We start from the raw sequence: 21353 nt of genomic DNA on the forward strand, positions 1-21353 counted from the left end.
AAACAATAGATGCTGGCATGGATGATGCTGGTAGGACTGTAAATTAGTACACTTGTTTGGAAAACAGTTGTATGGAGATTTCTCAAGGGACTAAAAGTAGACTTACCATTTGATTTAGCAATCCTACCACTGGGTATTTACCCGAAGGGAAAATTTTATCAAAAAACACCTGCACTTGGCTTGGCGCCTATAGCTTAGTGGCTAGGGCGCCAGCCACACACATACACTGGAGCTCGTGGGTTTGAACCCAGCCTGGGCCTGCCAAACAAGAATGACAACTACAATGACCAAAAAATAGCCAGGCGTTGTGGCAAGTGCCTACAATCCCAGCTACTTGGGAGGCTGAGGCAAGAGAATCACTTAAGCCCAAGAGTTTGAGGTTGCTGTGAGCTGTGATACCATGACACTCCACAGAGGGTGACATAGTGAGACTCTACCTCAAAAACAAAAAACCCCAAAAAACTCCTTCATATATACCCAGTCGTTCTATTCTTCCACATACATTAAATTTTGTCCCAGGAAAAAGTCAGATTAGCATATCATTATTCACTTACAGTTATCTTTCTTGACCAGAGCTTTGGTAAGATTGCACTAATTCACGGAACTTGAGGTGCTCAAATAGTCCTATGAATCTTATATGGACTGTCAGCACACTGTCTGGAACACTGGAGTCCTCTTGAGAGGCTCATTAAGAGGGAAAGCTCCCTAGCCTTCATGCATGTAACAGGAAGAGTTTGTTTTCACCTACCTAGCCATTAGCTTGGTTTTATCTTATGGATACCTTGAGTTGTATGATCCACACTCCTTGTTGGTACTGCATACCAAGTAGCTTAGACCCAGGTTTAATACTTTTACTTATTATTTAGAACTTTATGGAATGAATGTTCTGTATTTGTCCATTTTACTTTATGTTAGTGTTGTCCTGTCACCACTATATAAAAGGACTTCCTGTGATAAAATGTACATGGAAGTGCCAGAGGGAGAAGACACAGTAAAGTGGCTTTAAAAACCCCATGTAAAATTTAAGGACCAGAAAGGAAACAACGGACTATGAGAAAGTAGCTGTGCAATTAAAATGCACACAAGTAAGGGATTCATGAACCAAACCAGTAATATTTGGATACGATATCCTTAAATTTCCACTAACTTCAATTATAATCTGTTAATCATTAATATTTTAATATTCTATTGAGATAAAGTTTTCCTTACTTCCAAAGTACTTTCTCATTTGTCAAACAGGAAAAAGAATGAACAATGTTAAAATTTATTTCTGAAATGCTTTATTCTTTTAATTAGTATACATTATATTAAGTACAGAATATCCTTAAAAATTAATAAACAAATCTGAATTTCACATTTTGACATTGTTATGGAAAAGGAAACATCTGGCTTTTTCGACTTTTCTTTTTACATTTATCCACATTCCAAGGAGCTTATCAGAGTAAGGTTCTTCTTTGTTACTTTTGTCCAAGTTGTGACAACTGAAACAAAACACAAAATTATACATATAACTTTTAGCTTAAATTACAAAAGATGCTTAAACAATGAAACATTTGTAAACACATTAAGAAAACACTTCCATCAAATTTAAGTTTCTAATTTTATTCACTGCACTTCTAGAATAAGTTTTAATTTAATGTTCACCACTATTTGTGGATATTTAAAAATGAAACTGTAATAAACACTGTCATGGCAAAGAAATATAGACATTATTAGGTGTAAATTTAACTCACAGGAAACAAAAACCCTGGAAATAAATTAATATTAACTATGAAAATGAAAAGAAAAATGTCAGGAATCTTCGCTGCTTACAGTTTTCCATATATAACAGCAGTACCTCTGTAAGTTCACCATGCAAGGGACTGTAACAAACTAGTCAACTTACAGAGGTGGTCAACATAAGGAACTATGATACATATATGGGGTGCATGGGTGGTCTATGAAAATGAGGTCAACAGAAGGAGGTGGTCAACTATGGAGGTTCTACTTTATTTCTAAAAAATCATTAAAAGCAAAAGAAAAGGCTTTTAATCTTAGAAGCCTAGGGAAATTCCTATGGATTAACCTTCCCAAAGATAACAAATTATAAACTTTAAACAGAATGCAAAAACCAATAACAAAAGGCAGTGGAGAGCAACTGAAAGCAAGTAGTTCTAGAGAAGTGTCAACACTTAGAAAAAGGGAACAGTGCTGGTGAGCTCCTTGCTTCTGCTGCATTTAGCAAGAAGGTAGGCCACAGAATGGTGTTACAGGGGGCAGCAAGAACTGTGACAGAAAAATTGTAGTCTTTCTTGCCTGAAGATTCAGAGGAGAGTGTCTGGGGCACCTAAAACTACTGGAAACTGAAGAAATCCTAGAAAGGAGAGCCAGTGAGACAGAGCCCTAAGTTCTGTGTACTGGCTAAGTAGCCTTTATCTCAAATGCTTAGCAATGGAGTGTTTCAGACTTTAAACTTTTTTGGATTTTGGAGTATTTGCATATATAAAATAAAATATTTGGTGGACCTAACCCAAGTCTAAATACAAAATTCATCACACACATAATCTGAAAGTAATTTTATACAGTATTTTAAATAACTCTGTGCATAAAACAAAGTATGTACATAAAACCATCAGAAAGCAAAATATCACTATCTCATGTTAGAGCATTTGGGATTAGTGATGTTCAACCTCATGAAACCCTGAACCACTCACAAATGGGAGAAACTAAGAAGTGTGATGTGAGCTGCTGCCTAAGAAACAGTTTGAAGCTTGGGTATAACCAAGGTTAACTTTCTAATAACCCCCTAAATCAACACCCTCTTAGAAAATGAAATTTTATCTCCCAAACATAACATTCACAATGTTGATGATACAATCTAAAATTAGTTAATATATGAAGAAACAGGAAACTGTGATCCATTCTCTAGGGAAAAAGACAATGTTTGGTGACTAACAGTGAGAAGACCTCTATGTTGAAATTAATAAAAAAGATTCTAAAGCAGCTACAATATCCCCAGTGAAGGTAAAAAATATGCTTACAATGACTGAAAAGATAATACCAGCATGAAAACAGAAAATACAAAAAAAGGAACCAAATAAAAACTCTAAAATTGAATAGTAGAATGGAAATAACAGAGAAAAACTTAGTGAAATTGAAGACAAAGTAAAAAATTATACACTCTAAGAATCCACAGAGATTTGTGGAGTAATATAAAGGGTCAAACATATATGTAAATGGAATCACAAAAACAAAGGAGAAAGAAAATTGGGCATAAAATATTTGAAAAAAATAATGGTTGAAAATTCTCTAAATTTGGTGGAGGTATAATCTTATAGATTCAGGAAGCTTAGTGTTCTCCAAGCAAGATAAATAAAGAGAAGTCATTTGTAGATATATCATAACCTTAAAAGAAAATCTTGAAAACAGCCAGAGAGAAATGGTCCATTATAATTACATTGATCTGAATGACTACTGACTTCCCATGTGAAACAATGGAGACAAGAAGACAGTGGAATAACATCTTTAAAGTATAGGTATACCTCAGAGATATTGCAGATTTAGGTTCATGACCAATGCAATGAAATTAGTTACATGAATTGCCTGGCTTGTGCATATAAACATTATGTTCATACTATTACTGTAGCCTATTAAGTGTGCAACAGCATTATATCTAAACACCCCCCCCCGTACATATGCTAATTAAAGATACTTTATTGCTAAAAATGACCATCTGAATTATTAATGACTTGCAATTTTTACTGGTAGAGGGTCTTGGCTTGATGTTGATGGCTGGTGACTGATCAGGTGGTAGTTGCTGAGGGATAAAGTGGTTGAATTAATTTAAGACAACAATGTTTCCTGCGTTGATGAACTCTTCTTTTCATGAAAGATTTCTTTGTAGCATTTTACCCATTACAGCGCTTCATTCAAAACTGGGAGTCAAGCCTCTTGAGTCCTGCTGTTGCTTGTAATTTTAACAATATTTACAGTATCTTCACTAGGAGTAGTTTCCATTGTAAGAAACCATTTTCTTTGCTCTTCTGTAAAAAACAATTCCTCATCTGTTCAAATGTGATCATGAGATTGTAGCAATTTAGTCACATCTTCAGGTTCCACTTCTAGTTCTCTTGCTAGATCCACCACAAGAAATAGGAAAAGAATGGCAAACTGCATTTGCCAAAATGCATCTCCACTGAAGTCCTGAATCTCTGAGTCATCCATAAGAGGTGCAATTGGTTTCTTCTGAATTCCAAGAAATGTTAATATTTTGAACTTGTCCCATGAAATTTCCCATGTTCTTAATGATATCCAGAATGCTGAATCCCTTCTAGGTTTTTATTTTGACTGTCAATGCCCAGATCCATCAGAGGAATTACCATCTAGGGCTGCTATCATCTTATGAAATGTTTTTAACTAACAAGGCTTAAAAGAACTTCTTGATCTATGGCTGCAAAATGGATCCTGTGTTAGAAGGCATGAAAACGTTAGTCTTGTATACGCCCAGGAGATCTCTTGAATGATCACATGTATTGTCAACGAGCAGCAATATTGTGAAAGGAATCTTTCTTTCAGAGGGGTGGGTCTCAACACTGGGTTTAAAGTATTCAGTAAACCATTCTGTAAACAGATGTATTATCATCCAAACTTTGTTATTCTCTTTATAGAACATATGCAGAGCAGATTTAGTATAATTCATATGGGCCCCAGGATTTTCAGGATGGCAAGTAAGCACTGGTTTAAACCTAAAGTCTCCAGTTATATTTACCCCTAACAACAGAGTCAGCCCGTACTTTGAGGCTCTGAAGCCAGGCAATGACTTTTCTCTAGCTGTGACAGTTCTAGATGGCATCTTCCAATAAATGACTGTTTTGTCTACATTTAAAATCTGTTTAGTGCAGCCACCTTCACCAATTATCTTAGTTAGAGCTTCTAAATAACTTATTGTAGCTTTTGTATTATCACTTGTTGCTTCATCTTGCGTCAACTTTTATATGGAAATGGCTTATTTTCCTGTCATTTGTCCACTTTTTAATGAGGTTGTTTTTGCCTCCTGAGTTAAGCTCTATATAGATTGTGGATATTAGTCCTTTGCTGAATACATAATTTACAAGTATTTTCTCCCTTTCTACAGGCTATTTACTCTTTTATTTCTTTGCTGTGAAGATGCTTTTTAGCTTAATCCAGTCCCATTTGTCTATTTTTATTTTTGTTGCATTAGCTTTTGGGGGCTTAGTCATAAATTCTTTGCCTAGGTCAATGTCCAGAAGAGTTTTTCCTAGGTTTTCGTCTATAATAGAATTTTTATGATTTCAGGTCTTACATTTAACTCTTTGATCCATCTTATGTTAATTTTTGCATATGATGAGAGATAGGGATCCAGTCTCATTCTTTTGCATATGGTTATACAATGTTCCTAGCCCCACTTATTGAATAGTATGTTCTTTCCCCAGTTTATGGCTCTACATGCTTATTTTAGAAAAGAAGAACTAAAGTTAATAACTTAAGTAATTTTCCAACTTAAGAAGCTAGGAAAAGAAGAGCAAAGTAAATCCAAAGTAATCGGAATGAAGGAATAATTAAGAGTATAAATTGGGCGGCGCCTATGGCTTAGTGAGTAGGGCACCAGCCCCATATACCTAGGGTGGTGGGTTTGAACCTGGCTCTGGCCAAACTGCCAGAAAGAAAAAGAAAAAGAAAAAACAGCCAGGTGTGGTGGCAGTCGCTTGTAGTCCCAGCTACTTGGGAAGCTGAGGCCAGAGAATGGCTTAAGCCCAAGAGCTAGAAGTTGCTGTGAGCTATGATGCTACAGCACTCTACCGAGGGTGACAAAGTGAAGACTCTGTCTCTAAAAAAACAAAAATAAACTAACAAACAAGCAAAGAGTATAAATCCGTGAAATAGAAAAGTAATATAACATCTGGTTCATTAAAAAGATTATTAAAATCAAGATTCTTCTAGATAAACTATGAAAAAAAAAATCCCATTTACATGATAGTCTAGAATAGGCAAAACTAATGGTAGAAAAATACCCAGACGGTATTTGGGAAGGACTGCCTAGCAAAGGCAATGAGGTGATGGTAGTGTTCTACATCTTGAGAGGGGTCTGGATTACTCAGGTGAATACACCCAGCAAAACTGAATATACCCATTTGATACGTGTGTTTCACTGTTGTAAATTTTACCTCCAAAGGGGTGGAGGGGAACTAAACAAATGATGAATTTAAGGTAATGATAATGGCATTGAAGTGTTAAGGGGGACATGTACTAACAGTGACAATTTATTTTGAAATTAATAAAATAAGTTGTAGCAATGAGTAGATTGCGAGATGTATAGGAATCTTATAATAATTATAAAGCAAGCACAGTAAAACTTTGATGAGGAGTGCAGAAGTGTTTATTGTAACACCTTTGATGAGGAGTGCAGAAGTGTTTATTCTTTTCCACTTTTCTGTATGTTTCAAATTCTTATAATACTGTTGGGTCACTAACTGAAGGTTAGTAAGACAAAAGCCACAGGAGGGTAAGGAAGATGTGCTGGAAAATCAATGCTGAGAATAGTTGCTAACAATGAGTACAGGGTTTAGTTAAACATTTTATGGCAGCCAAGGCAAAGGTGAGTGGTCATTATTGGTCAGGCTACTAAGCATCCCAATTAGTTAAAACTTCAGAAAGCTAAGATCAATATAATTACTGAGAACATTAGCAGGAATAATACTAAAAAAATTGTATTGGTAATATGTACATCTCAGTTACTGCTGTTATTAACTTTCGAGGTACACAATTCCACTGCATCAACTGAGAGCATACTATCTCCTATGAAAGCTACTTAAGTTCTTAGGCCCCATAAGTGATATGCCTTCTAAGTCAGAAATGTGGACAGCAAGGAAATGCTAAAATAAGTTTTGGCTAATTTAGTACACTACTCTGATTTGGAATTTTCTGAATTTGCCCTTTCATAAGAGTTGTGATAATAGAAATGTTACTCATCAGAGTTTTCCATGGCAAACCTTATGTTATTTCAGGTGTTTCTCTTTCTTAACATATCCCAAGTTGCTGTTGATATTCTTTAACAGAAACACACTTAAAAGGGTGTACTTTACCTGCTTGATGAACTGCGTAGCATTGAAAAGCTCACTGCAGCCATATAAAACGTGTTTTCCTTGCTTCCCCTGTAAAAATCAGAGCCAGAACTCAGATACCAGTAACTAGAAATATTTTCAGTGTTCCCAAGGAAAGAGATTCACTTGCTAGGACTCCCCCTCCCCCTTCATAGGCCTTTTTTGGGGTGGTTGTGGTGGTGGTGGTGTTGAATTTTAGTGTATATATCTATCCCAAGATTTCATGAAATAAAGAGCAATAAAGTGATGAAATAGGCACACTTCCCCCCCAAAATATATACTATAGCACATCATTAGTTCTATTTTCTATTATACCATCAATAGAGGGAATCTGATGAGTGCAACATTTTACAGGGGCAGTAGTTATCTGTAAAATCTCAGACCAACATCCTTCCATTGTAGGATGTGTATTACTTGAAGAACATATTCTTGAGAGTTTTGTTATGCTAAAAGTAGTATTTGGTGCAGGTAGCATGGATTGTCCTTTTAGTCTCAACTGTGCAACAGTTATTTATGAGTTAATATTTCTCATTCCACTTTGTAACTCTATGAATTTTATTCCTAATTTTGACAGAATTTTGAAACTCAATCACAACAGTCAAAACTTTTATACTAGAGAATTTTGGTTAAGTCCTTAGTACTGAACTTACTGTATGTATTGTGAACTTAAAGGTAAACTGTTAAGTTTTTTTTATAAAGTTTATTCTACAACAAACTAATTTGATAATTCAAAGATCATAAGAACACTGGCATTGTAACACAAGAGGACATTTCTCTGTGATGTATAAGCTGAATAAACATTGTTGGCTAAATACATGTCTGAGAGCTGGCCATCTCTGAGAATAAAAGAAGAGCCACATTTCACTTACTTTTTTTTTTTACCAAAATGAAATGGTATGTGAAGTAACTGCAGAGGGTCATATAATTGAGGGTACACAGGATATACTCAAGGAAATATTTTGTTTTTTTTTTGAGACAAGAGTCTCACTGTGTCACCCTCAGTAGAATGCTGTGGTGTCATAGCTCACAGCAACCTCAAACTCTTGGGTTTAAGTGCTCTTCCTGTCTCAGTCTCCCAACTAGCTGGGACTACAGGTGCCTGCCACAACGCCTGGCTATTTTTAGAGACAAGTCTTGCTCTGGCTCAGGCTTATCTCAAATTCGTGAGCTCAGGCAATCCATCCACGTTGGCCTCCCAGAGTGCTAGGATTACAGGTGTGAGGCACCACACATGGCACTTATGAGGGATTTTTAAAGGTGGAAGTTACACTGTACAAGAAGAAAGAAAGCATAGGTATTAGAGAGGTCCAAAACGTCTATGCAGTTTCCAGGATCCTACCCTAGTAGTACAGGATGCATTTCATTTTCAATTGTGAACCACCAAAATATATTCCAGATACTTTGTTCTCAGGGGAGTTCTAGTAACATTCAAGGAGAGGTTTTTAAATATCTGTCTGGTCAGATAGGCAAAATCAGGATGCACAACCAGGCTGACAGCAGAAACCAAGGGAACATGACAGGTAACACACGTGCAAACTGTAAAATGTTCTATTAAACAATGCTGGCACGCTAGTGCAAGTTGCCTCTGTTTATACTAGACTCTAGCAAGGACTATATTCACCACTAGTTTTATTGAAATGTCAGCACCATACTTCCTAGTATTCATAGAGAGAAGCACAGGGTTGATTCTATTTTCCACACCCCTTCTGCTCCCATACCTGGTCAAGCTTTCTTAAACCACTCATTCTTCATTTTCTATCTTTTACAACATTTATAACATTAAAATATTAATATATTGTGTCATCCAATGAGGTATAGGTTGGTAATTTTAAAGAAGCCTTGTAGCTGGGTGTGGTGGCTCATGCCTATGATCTCAGCACTCTAGGAGGTGGACATGGGCTGATTGCTTGAGCTGAGGAGTTCGAGACTAGACTAAGCAAGAGCGAGACCCCCCTCTCTACTAAAAATAGAAAAACTTAAGCAGGGAAGGGTGGTACATGCCTGTAATCCTAGCACTCTGGGAGGCCAAAGTGCGTGGACTGCTTGAGCTTAGGAGTTCAAGACCAGTCTGAGCAAGAGTGTGACTGTCTCTACTTAAAGTGGTTCTCAACCTTCCTAATGCTGCAAACTGTTTTTAATATAGTCCAAAGGGGTCATGACCCACTAACTTAAAGAAAAAAAAAGAGGGGGTTCTTTTCCTTATTCCAAATAATTCTGATTTTTTTCCTACCATTCAGCTCTATTCAGAAAGAAGTGAGCTAAGGGGTCTATGACAGCCTCTCTCACATCATTAGAAATCTACGTCAGTATGAAACAAAATGTAAAGCCCTCACCACTGGGCAGAAGAGTCTTAACAGCTTGTACTTATCCAACTCCACTTCATGTGAAAGGGGAAAACACTGGCTAGTCTCAAGTTGCTGTCAGTTCTATGGATAAGTCCTCCTGCTGAAACTGATGGTCTTCTAAGCCAGAAGTCAAGGTAAAGTCTGGGGTAAAAATTAATGACTCTAGAAAAGAGGGAAACCCTTTCAAGGAGCCATCAAATGGATATTACAAAAAAGAGAATGCTCATGTTATCTTTGCACTTTTTAAGGGGCTCAGAGCAAGAGAATAATATTCTTAGCTAAATTTATAGATGTCCATAAGGCCTGCTGAATTTGAAGTTGCCCAGGATGTGTTGCAGGAGATTTAAGAAGAATTTAACCTGCAGTTAGTGGGGAAGATTCACACACATCGACTCAAGGAGGATTAGTAAGTATGTTTCTCAATTAAAAGCTGAAGCAGTTAGGGCTGGTGCGGTGGCTCACACCTATAATCTAAGCACTCTGGTAGGCTCAAGCAGGTGGATCACCTGAACTCAGGAGTTTGAGACCAGCCTGAGCAAGACCCTGTCTCTATTAAAAATAGAAAAATCAGCTGGGTATTGTGGTGGGTGCCTGTAGCCCAAAAGTCTGAGGTTGCTGTGAGCTATGATACCACAGCACACTCTATGCAGGGTGACAGAATAAGACTCTGCCTAAGAAAAAAATAAAAAGCTGAGGTAGTTAAAGGAAATTGGCCAAGTATCTAGATAGAATGAGCATGAAGAATAAACTTAGGAGAGATTTATGGTCCCCTCATTTTAAGTAAATGGAGAATATAATTTTCCCTTAATCAATTATACTGTTTTTGCCTTATTATGTTGAGAAAGATTAAAAAATACTATAAATTTAATTTATTTAGTAATAATTGTACTTGCTATTTGGTGCTTTACTGGTATCATTGGTGCGATTAACATGAATAAATCCTATGATAATGTGAACACAAAGGAGCAAATGTATTGGAAATTGAATTTAAAACTTACTCTATGAGATGTTCTTTTGATGGAAGGTGACTGATTAGGGGAAGAACTAATTTAGTTAATAATCATTATACTATTTCACAAAATTCAAATTTCTGTAGTAGAAAGAGGTTAAGGGCTGTCATACTTGTGCATGATTAAGAACAAGTTTTCACTGAATTATCTGGTAAACTACAATGTCTCATTAGAGTGATGATATTTCAGCATTAATCCTGGTTTTTCTGTTCTACATAACATAAATGTTGTAAAAGATGTCAAAAAAAAAAAAAAAAGAATGATGACAAGTGATTAAAAAGCTTACTCCAGGGTAAGAATGTGTGGAATGTTTTAAGTGACTATTGCAACCATGTGTTTATCCCTGGGAACACCTGGAACCAGTCATGTTACTGACCCTGGGCTAAACCTGAATGAAATGTACTAACTAGTGATGACTACAGTTCTGTGCTAGGATCAAGACAGACCAGTGGGCAACTTGTGCTGGCTTGTCAGCACTATTTAAAGAGAGGGCTTGCATCTGATTTCAGTCATGTTCTCTTGGTTTCTGCTTTTTGGCCTGGTTATGCAATTTTGGCTATGAAACCAGACGGGTACAAAACCTCCTTCCTTGTACATGACTCGGCTTCTCTGAAACCTCTTACACATGTCTTGGTGGTTCATGTTCTGAAGCTGAAGCCTGTTCTATGCAACTGAGACAGGATCTTGGGAGTTCTAACGATCAGTTTTGGAGCTCCATAATGTCTGCTTATGTGTTTTTTTCCTCTTGTTGTAACATAACTTCTACCTTTATCAAAGCCTTATGTGATTATTAATATTAAATGAATAAATGAAAATTATAAAATGTCTAACAATAGCTGATTCTGTTGTCTCTAGATTTTAAATGTTGCTTTTGCTCTTCAAATTATGCCCCATCCTTCATATCTTTTTGCTTAATTGTCTTTTACTCCTTGCTGCTGTCAGCTTTGAGTCACAGTCTACTTCTAATTTGCTATCTCTAAAGGTCCTGTTTGCTGTGGGGAAAAAAAAGACATTTTAAGTTTGTTGGAAGGATGTTGCGCATTTAAGTCAATAGGATGGGAATCAGCGTGTATTATTCAAATATAAATGAGCTCTGTAAATCATTTCACCAAAGGAGATTTTTTTTTTCCTTCTCTCTTTGAAAGAAGAGCTTGCTTAAGATTCTGTAAGCATTTAAAGTTATATTAAGATAGACAGCTGCAAAGTGCATTTTAGCAATAAGATACATTATTTTCCACATCAAGTACAATTTTAGGGTAGAAGTAAATGTGATAGGAATAGAATAACAATGACTATTTTCCTCTACATGATACACGATTTTAAAACTACCTCTTAGAAAATCAATTATGTAAGGATCAGGACAGCTACCAGAGAATGCTAGTGTCTTAAGACACAGAACTGTGAAATCAACAGATGATAGAATAAAAAGGCCAAAATGTACCTTTATGTAGTCGACAAGATTTTGATATTCAATGTAGTTGCCTCCTCCCACCACAAAAACAATGGCCTACAAATACAAACAGAAAAAAAAATAGGTACATTGAAAGAAATAGCTAAAATAGTGTTTTAAATGTCAAGCAACATAGTTTTTAGTCTGGAACCTAGTCTACAATTGAAGTAAAAATTACCAGCTAGCCAAAGGTCATATTCTAAGCACTCTGTGTTACTTCAACTATAAAACTTGTTTCTAAAAAGTCCATAAACCTATAATGTCCACTCAGTGGCAAAAAGTAGAGATTTTTCAGAAATAATTGAGAGGAACATTACTACATTCTTCAACTAAGTAATACTAAATAATTTTGAAAGGCTTTCTCCAAAGGATATTTTTAAGTTTGAGGTTATTTATTATAGGCAGAAAAATTAGAAATCCTAGCATTTATATAATTTTCTTTTTTTTGAGACAGAGCCTCAAGCTGTCCCCCTGGGTAGAGTGCCATGGCATCACAGCTCACAGCAACCTCCAACTCCTGGACTCAAGCGAGTCTCCTGCCTCAGCCTTCCAAGTAGCTGGGACCACAGGCATCCGCCACAACACCCGGCTATTGTTTGGTTGCAGCTGTCATTGTTGTTTGGCAGCCTGGGCTGGATCTGAACCCGCCACCTTAGGTGTACGTGGCTGGCACCTTAGCTACTTGAGCCACAGGCGCTGAGCCCATTTATATAATTTTCAATACACGTTACTGTATTTATTTTTTCTAAAAACCATCTCTATTTTCATATGAAAACATAGCCACTGTATCTTCACAGAAGTTTTACAAACACAAAATTTTCACTGCAATATGAAAGACTTTTTCTATGTTAATTATATTTGTCAATTATTTTTAAACTTAAAATATTAAGGTATAAGCTTTATAAATCAGAAAAATATAGTTGCTGAGAATAATTTTCTTTTAAAGGAATCTTGAATACACAGATTTATCAAGATTGCCACAAATTAATCATAAAAACACCATGTTTGAGACAAAGATAGTCTTTAGGACTGCTTTGTTACTTTTTCATCTTTCCTTTCTAGGAGCAGAGAAATTTTATATGGAACTTACCTCTTGGAATGGATTTTTGTTCCTGGGAACTGAACTGTAATAAAGAAAAATTGTACTAAAAATTTCACCACTGGAAAACACACACGCACTATTAGATAAGTATTTTCTTCCTTCACCCTCTTAGAAACGTAGGTCCTCTTAGTTTTGCAGAGCCAGGTAGTGAACTGGGATGCAGAGGAAGAAACTAGAAGAGGTAGATATCTCAGTGTAAATGGGAATCTGACAACCTACTGACTGTAAAATAAAATCCCAGAAGACTGAGCAGCAGCTCCCATGAGGACAAATGGAAGGAAGAGTATAAGATGAATTGACAAAGCAAATATTTTATGAATAAATTTTCACTGCCCTCAAAATATTATATATTAATAACTTATAGATGCCTAAATTTGTGCAAAAACTATATAAACATGTATGGGAAGGATAACTCAGGAAAGGAGGAATGGGAAGAAGGACCTGTATTTTGGTATACTTGTTACTTCTTTATTATACATTTATTATATTTTAACAATACTTCCTAGTGTCCAAGAGATCCTTAATAAAGAGATTTTTCAAAGCTTTTGTAAGTCACATATGTATTTCTTTTGAGTACTAAAACAGGCTACAGTGTGACTTAAAAGGTTTTCCTCAAAAGTAATTTTTGAGAATCTCGGCTGAGAAGAGAGAGCTATTATAACTTTCCTTAATTGTTCAGAGCCTAATTACACAGTTCTATCATCTTTTACTCATCTCTACGGCCAGTCTGAATATTCCACTGAAGGGGCTAGAAGCTGACCTGATTGAAATGCCTCACTAGTGTTTAAATTCCTTTAAATAGATTTGGGATGAGGAGAGGGGAGACTTAAACAGAACAGTATTACTAGTTATTAATAACCAAAACTTAATTGTGATGAGATAGCTCAGAAGGCACTGTAAAAAAAATAAAACTCTAAGCATACGTCTTATCAATGCTAATGATACTCCTCATCATAATCACGCACAAAGTACTTCCAGGATTAAAAATTTTTCAGTTCAGTTTCTAAGAAGCAAAATATAGTCATTTCTCAGTATCCACAGGGGACTGGTTCCAGGACCTCATTCCACACAGACCAAAAGCCACAGATGCTCAATTCCCTGATATAAAGTAGTGCAGTACTGCATACAATCTATGTACATCTTTCCACACATTTTAAGTCATCTCTAGATTACTTATAATACCTAATACAATATAAATGCTATATAAAGAATATAGGAAATGATATAGTTTGCCTTATATTAAGTATCATTTAGGGAATAAAGACAAGTTGAGTACAGATACAACCATCCTTTTTTTTCCTGAGTATTTTCGATTCACAGTTGGCTCAATGTATAGATGCAGAACCCATGGATGTGAAAGGCCAACTTCATTCCCCCTTTCTATAATTGATTCTTTGTTAAATTCCCTCTTGTTAACTGCAGATGCTACAGTTCTTCTGAATAACTTAGGCAGTATTTCTGGTAAATTTAGAAAAGAGAATTCTTTTAAGTATCAAATGATTTAATAATCTAGTGGCTAGATTATTTGTCCTAACTCTCTAGGAAGATGGGGAAGGATGAAATAAAGCAAATACAAAGTTCTGAAGATCCTACACATAAGGTACAAACAGAAAACTACCTTCCTCTAAGTTTTAGTACTAGAGACAATTATTCCAAGTAGTTATTCGCCCCACTAACTCTGTCTATTCTTTCTCTGTATCTTGTAAGCTACTTTTCATATCACCATTAATTCTTGAAAAATAGAATCCACAATAAAGAATTCCTTATCATAGGATGTTTATCATAAAATACAGAAATTATTTACAGAAAGTTTCATTGCTATTAAGTGTTATTTATAGTAATGGCTCCCAGAACTTGAAGTTTATGAACCAGTTAAATAAAAACAATGAAACGACTAGTACCCAACATAAAGCTCCCATCTTTTCATTCAGGGCAATAAGAACATGCATTTAAAAACACACATGTGGCTTGGCGCCTGCAGTTCAGTGGTTAAGGGCACTGGCCACATACACTGGGGCTGGCAGGTTTGAACCTGACCCGGGCATGCTAAACAACGACAACTACAACAACAACAACAAAATAGCTGGGTGTGTGGCGGGCGCCTGTAGTCTCAGCTACTTGGGAGGCTGAGGCAAGAGAATTATTTAAGCTCAAGAGTTTGAGGTTGCTGTGAGCCATGACACCATAGCACTCTACCGAGGGTAACATAGTGAGACTCTGTCTCAAAAAATAAAAAAACCAAAAAACCCCACACACTATCTAAACTCTCCCCACCAAGCTTAATTTGTAGTACCTATATCATTTCATTAAAAAGAAAAAAAACAGTAAACATCTAAATGTATTTGTATGTATGTGCATTCTTGTAAGGAAAAACATCAAAATGCTAAATATGATTATTAGTGGTTATCTACTCTAGAATAAAAAAGAGATTATTTCTATTCTTGAGGGCAAAAAATCTGCAAGAAGTTAAACAAGACAACAGCTTCTTACCTGTCATTGCCCCGTAGCATTTTGGGATCAAAATATCTATAGTCATCAGTTTCCTATTAGAAAGACAGAACTTTACCATGAATATGGAATTTCTCTTTAGAAGGTCACAGTTTGCATTAGAGTATTTTATTTTAATCAATCTACCAGTTTTGTAGAATGTATAACCACCACCCTTAAGAATTAGTGATCACTTTAAATTACTCACTCAACCCCTTCACAGTCTATCCAGTAGTTACTATTGTTAGCCCCATTTTTCAGATGACTAAGCTGAGATACAGAGAGGTTATACAACATTGGGAAAGTTGCATAACCTCTCTGAGTAAGCACTGAAACTCCAGGATTTGAGCCCAGGCAGTTTAGTTTCAATGCCTGAGAGCTTCTTAACCACCACACTATACTGCTTCTCAAAAATTTACCTGTTTTATAGGCCTGAAAATGGCTAGGTTACTTAGGTATTTTTGTTTTAGACTTTTACTATTTTTGTATGTTTGTGATTTTACTGAATATAGCATACAGAATAATATTTTTTGATTAATTAAAAAATATCTGTATGGAGTAATGTGCCTTCACTGATATAAAGGCACTGAAGAGATTAGTGAAATGCCTTATCTGAAACATTTGGTGTTTGATGTATTTCAGAATTTAGAATTAAAAAAATTTAGATAGGTAACACTGTGCATCTACTGCATATGTGGGCAGCACCCCATTATCTAACATGTTAGTATTTCTACACCTAAATATATATTGCCACAATGTAGGATAAATAAAATGTATAAAGAGCTGCAACTTGAGTGTAGGTCAGGTTTTTGCTACCAAATGAGTTTAGCAAATCTTTTAGTTTTGAGAGTTTTTAGGATTTCAGAAGTTGTGGATAAGTAGTGGTGCACCTCTACAGTAACTTAGAAACTTTTTCTTTCTCACTTAATCGCCCTCGGTAGAGTGCAGTGACATCACAGCTTACAGCAACCTCCAGATCCTGGGCTTAGGTGATTTTCTTGCCTCAGCCTCCCGAGTAGCTGGGACTACAGGCTTCTGCCACAACACCTGGCTATTTTTTTTGTTACGGTTTGGCCGGGGCCAGGTTTGAACTTGCCACCCTTGGTATATGGGGCTGATGCTCAGCCACTGAGCCACAGGCACCGCCCAGAAACAGTTTCTTGATATTAAAGGAGTTGGAAAGTCCTGTTACCCTGCTTGATGATGTAATTACTTTCTAATCTCTGCTTCCCTCTCCTTCCACAGAAGAATCAGCCAAAGAAACTCATTCTTTTTGGAGGGTAGATGATCCTAGCAAAACCTGATAAATGACAAATTATTGTGTTACTATTTTGTCCTGTATGCAGTGAACAGCGTTAATTTATCACAGCCCTCTTCATAAACCCAACTGTCCTGTCTGAATCCTTCAACTCTTTGCTCCAAGAAACTACCACCAGTCAGACTTAAAAGGCAAGATGAAACCTATCTGATATCTTCCTTAATCTCAACTTATTCAATTAAGAAATCAAAGGAGAGCACTTAAAAAATGTAACTAGAGAATGTACCTAGAATTAGGTCCTATCATTTTAAAGCATTTAAAATAGATACACTCAATATTACTTGCCAGGTCTAATTTAGGTATACTTTGCTAATCTCTTTAGCATTTCACTAATCTCTTCAGTGCCTTTAAATCAGCTTGCCCATCTGGAAATAGGATAGGGATAAGGGAATGCAGGCAGCAGCTTCACCTAGCAGACGGATGAAGTCATTTCAAAATAGAAAAAAATTTACTTTTTTGATTAATTAAAAAATATTTGTATGGAGTAATGTGCCTTCACTGATATAAAGTCAAAGTCAATGGAACTGATAAATCAACTTTTGTAACTTGTCAAGACACTGGAGTAAGATCCACAATTTAGCTATCTGTGTTTATGATAGCAATACAGAAGAAACATATATATGTTGGAATGAGCGTGACAGGAATTTAGAAGTAGTGGCTTGTTGTTTCCAGTCCTGCTACTAAAAGTAGTGTGATTTGGGAAAACACTCTTAACATCTTTTGGTTGCCGCTCCTCTACTGTTGAAATGACTTATAATTCATTTCTGGGATTCCATGAAGGGGATATAGTTTATACCCTAATCAACACAGAATGATGGTAAAAAATTTAACCTTTGGTTAAAATCCCATTTATGTAACTGTGTGTCATTGGGCAAGTTAATTGATTTCATTGTGCCATCATTTCCTCACATATAAAATAAGAATATTAATAGCATATTTCTCAGAAAGTTCTAGTGAAGATTATACGAAATGGGACAAAAATGCTTTGTATGTTCCTGGCACATAAATAATATAATAAATGTTAGCTCTTACCATTGTTATTCTTCAGCTCAACTTCAAGATTAGAGACAGTAACAAAATACCTAAAACTTCCTTAACCCCTATTTGGTGCCTATCTAAGATTTTGCATTTATTTTTATTTTTATAATTCTTTGGGGTAGTATCTTCCAGGAGTTTGTTGCCTATTATGAAGCAGTATTCTCTATATTTAAAAATGTATACCTCTCTTAGCCATTTCAAGGACAGCCCCTTCTTGACATATTCCAGGATTTAGTGACAAAGTCTATTATTAAATACTACTTCATTGCTAACCACTTTATCTGTACTGATTCCCAGAAGGAGGAATACAATCCTTTTTAGCTTATCATTATCAACAATTCTCCTGCTCCTTTCTTAATATTAATTGTCCTTTCAGGGATGTTTTATCACATTATATCTTTGTTTTCATGGATGAACTTTAACATTTATTTCCTTTAATGTTATTATAATCATGTTTTTACAACTACAAAAAAAGGTCACATTAATCTGAAGATTCTGTTCTCATGCTCTTAGGTTTCCTAAACCTCACTCCAAAGTCTACAGTGATTTAGATCAACCTAAACCAGGGTTTTGATGTGGGCAGGATCATGCTGCCTTTTCTTAATTTTAGACTCTTGTGATAATAACCACCTTTTGGTTGCTACAGTTAACAGGATGGGATGTTTTATGAAACAGATTGTGATATTTTTTACATTCCTTTCTTGAATTGTAAACAGATAACTTAGAAATGCATTTCTTAAGTAAATGCTAACAATATTTACCCATTTGTCTCTTAACCTAATGATTTCTGTCTCAATTTACTTCTTCAGGCCGAAAGAATTTAGTGCCATCTAAAATGCACTGAAACTATATGCACTGAAACTTTTTACTATTCATGCCTCCTCTAATTTAGTTTTCATAAAATTTAATTCTTATAAAATTAGATTGGTCTAGTACTCTATACTATACTGTACTCTATACTAGTACTCTAGTACTAGTATACTCTAGTACTCTATACTGATGCTCATTGGTTCTTTTCTCACCTACAGAAGCTTGCTTTTTAGGCTATATTTTACATTTAATTATATATGTGTGTATACACATATACACATATACTCTAGTACTAGTATACTCTAGTGCTCTATACTAACTGATGCTCATTAGTTCTTTTCTCACTTACAGAAGCTTCCTTTTTAGGCTATATTTTACATTTAATTATATATATGTGTGTGTGTATGTGTGTATATATATGTATACACACATACACACACGATATCATCTACATTAAAATTGAATGAAAGCTGGCCAGAATGTATAGCAGCTAAAAAAACCAATTCCTACTATCTGTGATAATGGCCAAAAAAGGCTCTTAGAGAACACCAACTCTTCCCTTTCCGTCATATACTCTGCTATGATTAAGCTCATAAAAAACTCAATCTGGTTTTACCATTTTTCTTAACAGTCAGTTTGATATATTTAAGAATTTACAAGTACAACGTTGTAAGCTACTCACGGGGTTTGATTTCATCTCCATCAGATTGTCTAGAATACGAGTAACAGGTAGATTCTGTGGAAGAGATTAGTATTTTGTTAAATCTTAGAATAACAAATCAAAATTCTTCTCTATTAATTAGACAACCTAATCATTCAGCAGTTGAGTCTGCTTACCTTTTATTTTTTATTTAATTTTCTTTTTTGAGACAGAGTCTCAAGCTGTTGCCCTGGGTAGAGTACCATGGAGTCACAGCTCACAGCAACCTCAAACTCTTGGGCTTAAGTGATTCTCTTGCTTCAGCCTCCCAAATAGCTGGGACCACAGGCACCCACCACAACGCTGGCTATTTTTTTGTTGCAGTTGTCATTGTTTTAGCTGCTTAAACCTGCCAGTTTGAACCTGCTAGCCTTGGTGTATGTGGCCAATGCCCTATCCACTGAGCTATGGCACCACCCTATGCTTACCTTTAAACACATTCTAAGATCAAGTATTCTGTGAATGGTAAAGATGATGTCATAGATATTAATAACTTTGGCACTAAAGTTTCCACAGAAAAATGTAATTCTGAATAAAAAGCTCCTTTAAGTTTGCAGGTGTATTCAGGTTTTAGTACAAATGCATGCTTGAGCTTTTTACTTTGTTGAGTGTCTTTTTTTTTTTTTGAGACAGAGTCTCACACTATTGCTCAGGTAAGCTTAGCTCACAGCAACCTCAAACTCCTGGGTTTAAGCCATCAGCCTGTCTTAGCATCCTGGGTAGCTGGGACTATAGGTGTCCACCCCAATGCCAGGCTAGTTTTTCCACTTTTACTAGAAATGGGGGTCTTAGTCTTGCTCAGGCTGGTCTAAACTCCTGAGCTCAAGGGATCCTTCCCCCTTGGCCTCCCAGAGTGTTATAATTATAGCCGTGAGCCATTGCACTTGGCTGGGTGTTTGCTTTTTAATACTAGTAATTGCAAACTTTTGTTTTCATCAAACAAGAATCCCATTGCATTTTTCACTTCCTTGTTATAGATTGTTAAGAGTTGTTTTTAAAAAATAAAATTTGTAAGGCTGGGCACTGTAGCTTAGTAATTAGGGTGCCGGCCACATGCTAGTTGGTTTGAACCTGGCCTAGGCTTGCTTAAAAAAAAAAAAAAGGCTACATGTTGTGGGGGGCACCTGTAGTCCCAGCTACTAGGGAGGTTGAGGCAAGAGAGCACCGCTTAAGCCCAAGAGTTTGAGGTTGCTGTGAGCTTTGACACCACAGCACTCTACCGAGGGTGACAAAGTGAGACTCTATCTCAATAAAAAATAAAATAAAATTTGTGAAAATGTATGAAATTAAATCATCTAATAGAGTTCACTCATCTTTAAGTAAAAGATATTTGTGTATTTTGAAAAATGGGGATATGGACATAAATACAACTCTATGGACCATTTTTATTTTGTCTGTGATGCATCCCACATTTTCAGTGTTGTATTGCATTATATTCTTACAGAACAAATTCCCCTTTGAATATGAAATGTACAACAATGGTGTTGGTAGAAGGTTATCTCTCAGCAAGCTTATGGGCCCTGGGATGAGAAATACTACTGTTACATTCCAATCTGACAAGTTCTATTACTTTGAACATAACAGCATGAAGTATAGAACATTTAGTAAGTGATGTATGTCTAGTCAAAGTGTATTCCTACTGGAATGGTACTCAACCCATTTTGAATTGGTATTTCCTTTGTGGATTGTATAGGATGTTTTGGAAAGAGTAGTTTTATATCTACTGTACTATTTGTATCTTAGAGACGTCATACAACATTAAACTGATTAGCTAAAGCCCTGTAGATAACATTACTATTTTACAAGGATTTTTCATTTTCCTAGGTTATAAACATTTTGCTACTAAAATGGACTAGCATTAGGAAAAATGCTGCTTTCTCTAGATTGCTAAGTAAAAACCTTTCAGCTGGTCTCAGGCAAGTAAAATTAAAGCTATTTCATTATTCTCTGATATTTGTGTTGGCCAGGAACTCTTAAATATAAACAGAAGCAC

General features: G+C 35.9%; 1 protein-coding gene across 1 annotated transcript in view; it reads right to left on the reverse strand.

Moving 5' to 3' along the window:
• Positions 1 to 1250: 1250 nt before the first annotated feature.
• Positions 1251 to 21353, reverse strand: part of SCFD1 (sec1 family domain containing 1) — an 84381-nt gene continuing 64278 nt past the window's right edge. Inside the window, exons 19-24 of the mRNA XM_023514399.1 lie at positions 19343 to 19396; positions 15498 to 15550; positions 12996 to 13029; positions 11897 to 11962; positions 7083 to 7151; positions 1251 to 1481 (exon numbers count right to left, since the gene is read on the reverse strand). Coding sequence (XP_023370167.1) covers positions 1458 to 1481; positions 7083 to 7151; positions 11897 to 11962; positions 12996 to 13029; positions 15498 to 15550; positions 19343 to 19396 — 300 coding nt within the window. The 3' untranslated portion in view covers positions 1251 to 1457. The remainder of the gene's footprint in view (positions 1482 to 7082; positions 7152 to 11896; positions 11963 to 12995; positions 13030 to 15497; positions 15551 to 19342; positions 19397 to 21353) is intronic.

Source organism: Otolemur garnettii, unplaced genomic scaffold, assembly GCF_000181295.1.
Source record: "Otolemur garnettii isolate 467f Iridium unplaced genomic scaffold, OtoGar3 scaffold00052, whole genome shotgun sequence".
NCBI classification, from domain to species: domain Eukaryota; kingdom Metazoa; phylum Chordata; class Mammalia; order Primates; family Galagidae; genus Otolemur; species Otolemur garnettii.